The following is a 306-nucleotide window of genomic DNA, read 5'->3' on the forward strand; positions in this document are numbered from 1 at the left end:
CCTTCGCTCCAGTGCCCGAGCAGCACACGGTCCCCTCAGAGTGTTTGCCAGCGTGCCATGTCCCCCCCCGCCTTCTGCCCAGCCCTCCTGCCTTCCCTCCCCATGACTCCCCCTGTATTCTTGCGGTCCTGATCCCCCTCTCCTGCTCCGAAATGTCTTTAACTCCCGCTGTGGTTTCCCCCCCCGCGCAGACCAAGAGAGTCCCGAGGAGATGGTGACAGTGAAGCCCGAGAAGGGCGAAGGAGATGCCAGCAGTAACAGCAGCGCAGGCGGTGGGGAGGGCCAGGTGAGTGCAGGGAGGGACAA

The 306-nt window shown here is 64.1% G+C and overlaps 1 protein-coding gene across 1 annotated transcript in view; it reads left to right on the plus strand.

Moving 5' to 3' along the window:
• Positions 1-191: 191 nt before the first annotated feature.
• SP1 (Sp1 transcription factor) overlaps positions 192-306 on the plus strand; it is a gene marked incomplete at its 5' end in the record, with an annotated part of 14,018 nt that continues 13,903 nt past the window's right edge. Inside the window, 1 exon segment of the mRNA XM_009695646.1 lies at positions 192-286. Coding sequence (XP_009693948.1) covers positions 192-286 — 95 coding nt within the window.

This window comes from Cariama cristata, unplaced genomic scaffold (genome assembly GCF_000690535.1).
Source record: "Cariama cristata isolate BGI_N322 unplaced genomic scaffold, ASM69053v1 scaffold13802, whole genome shotgun sequence".
Lineage (NCBI taxonomy): Eukaryota > Metazoa > Chordata > Aves > Cariamiformes > Cariamidae > Cariama > Cariama cristata.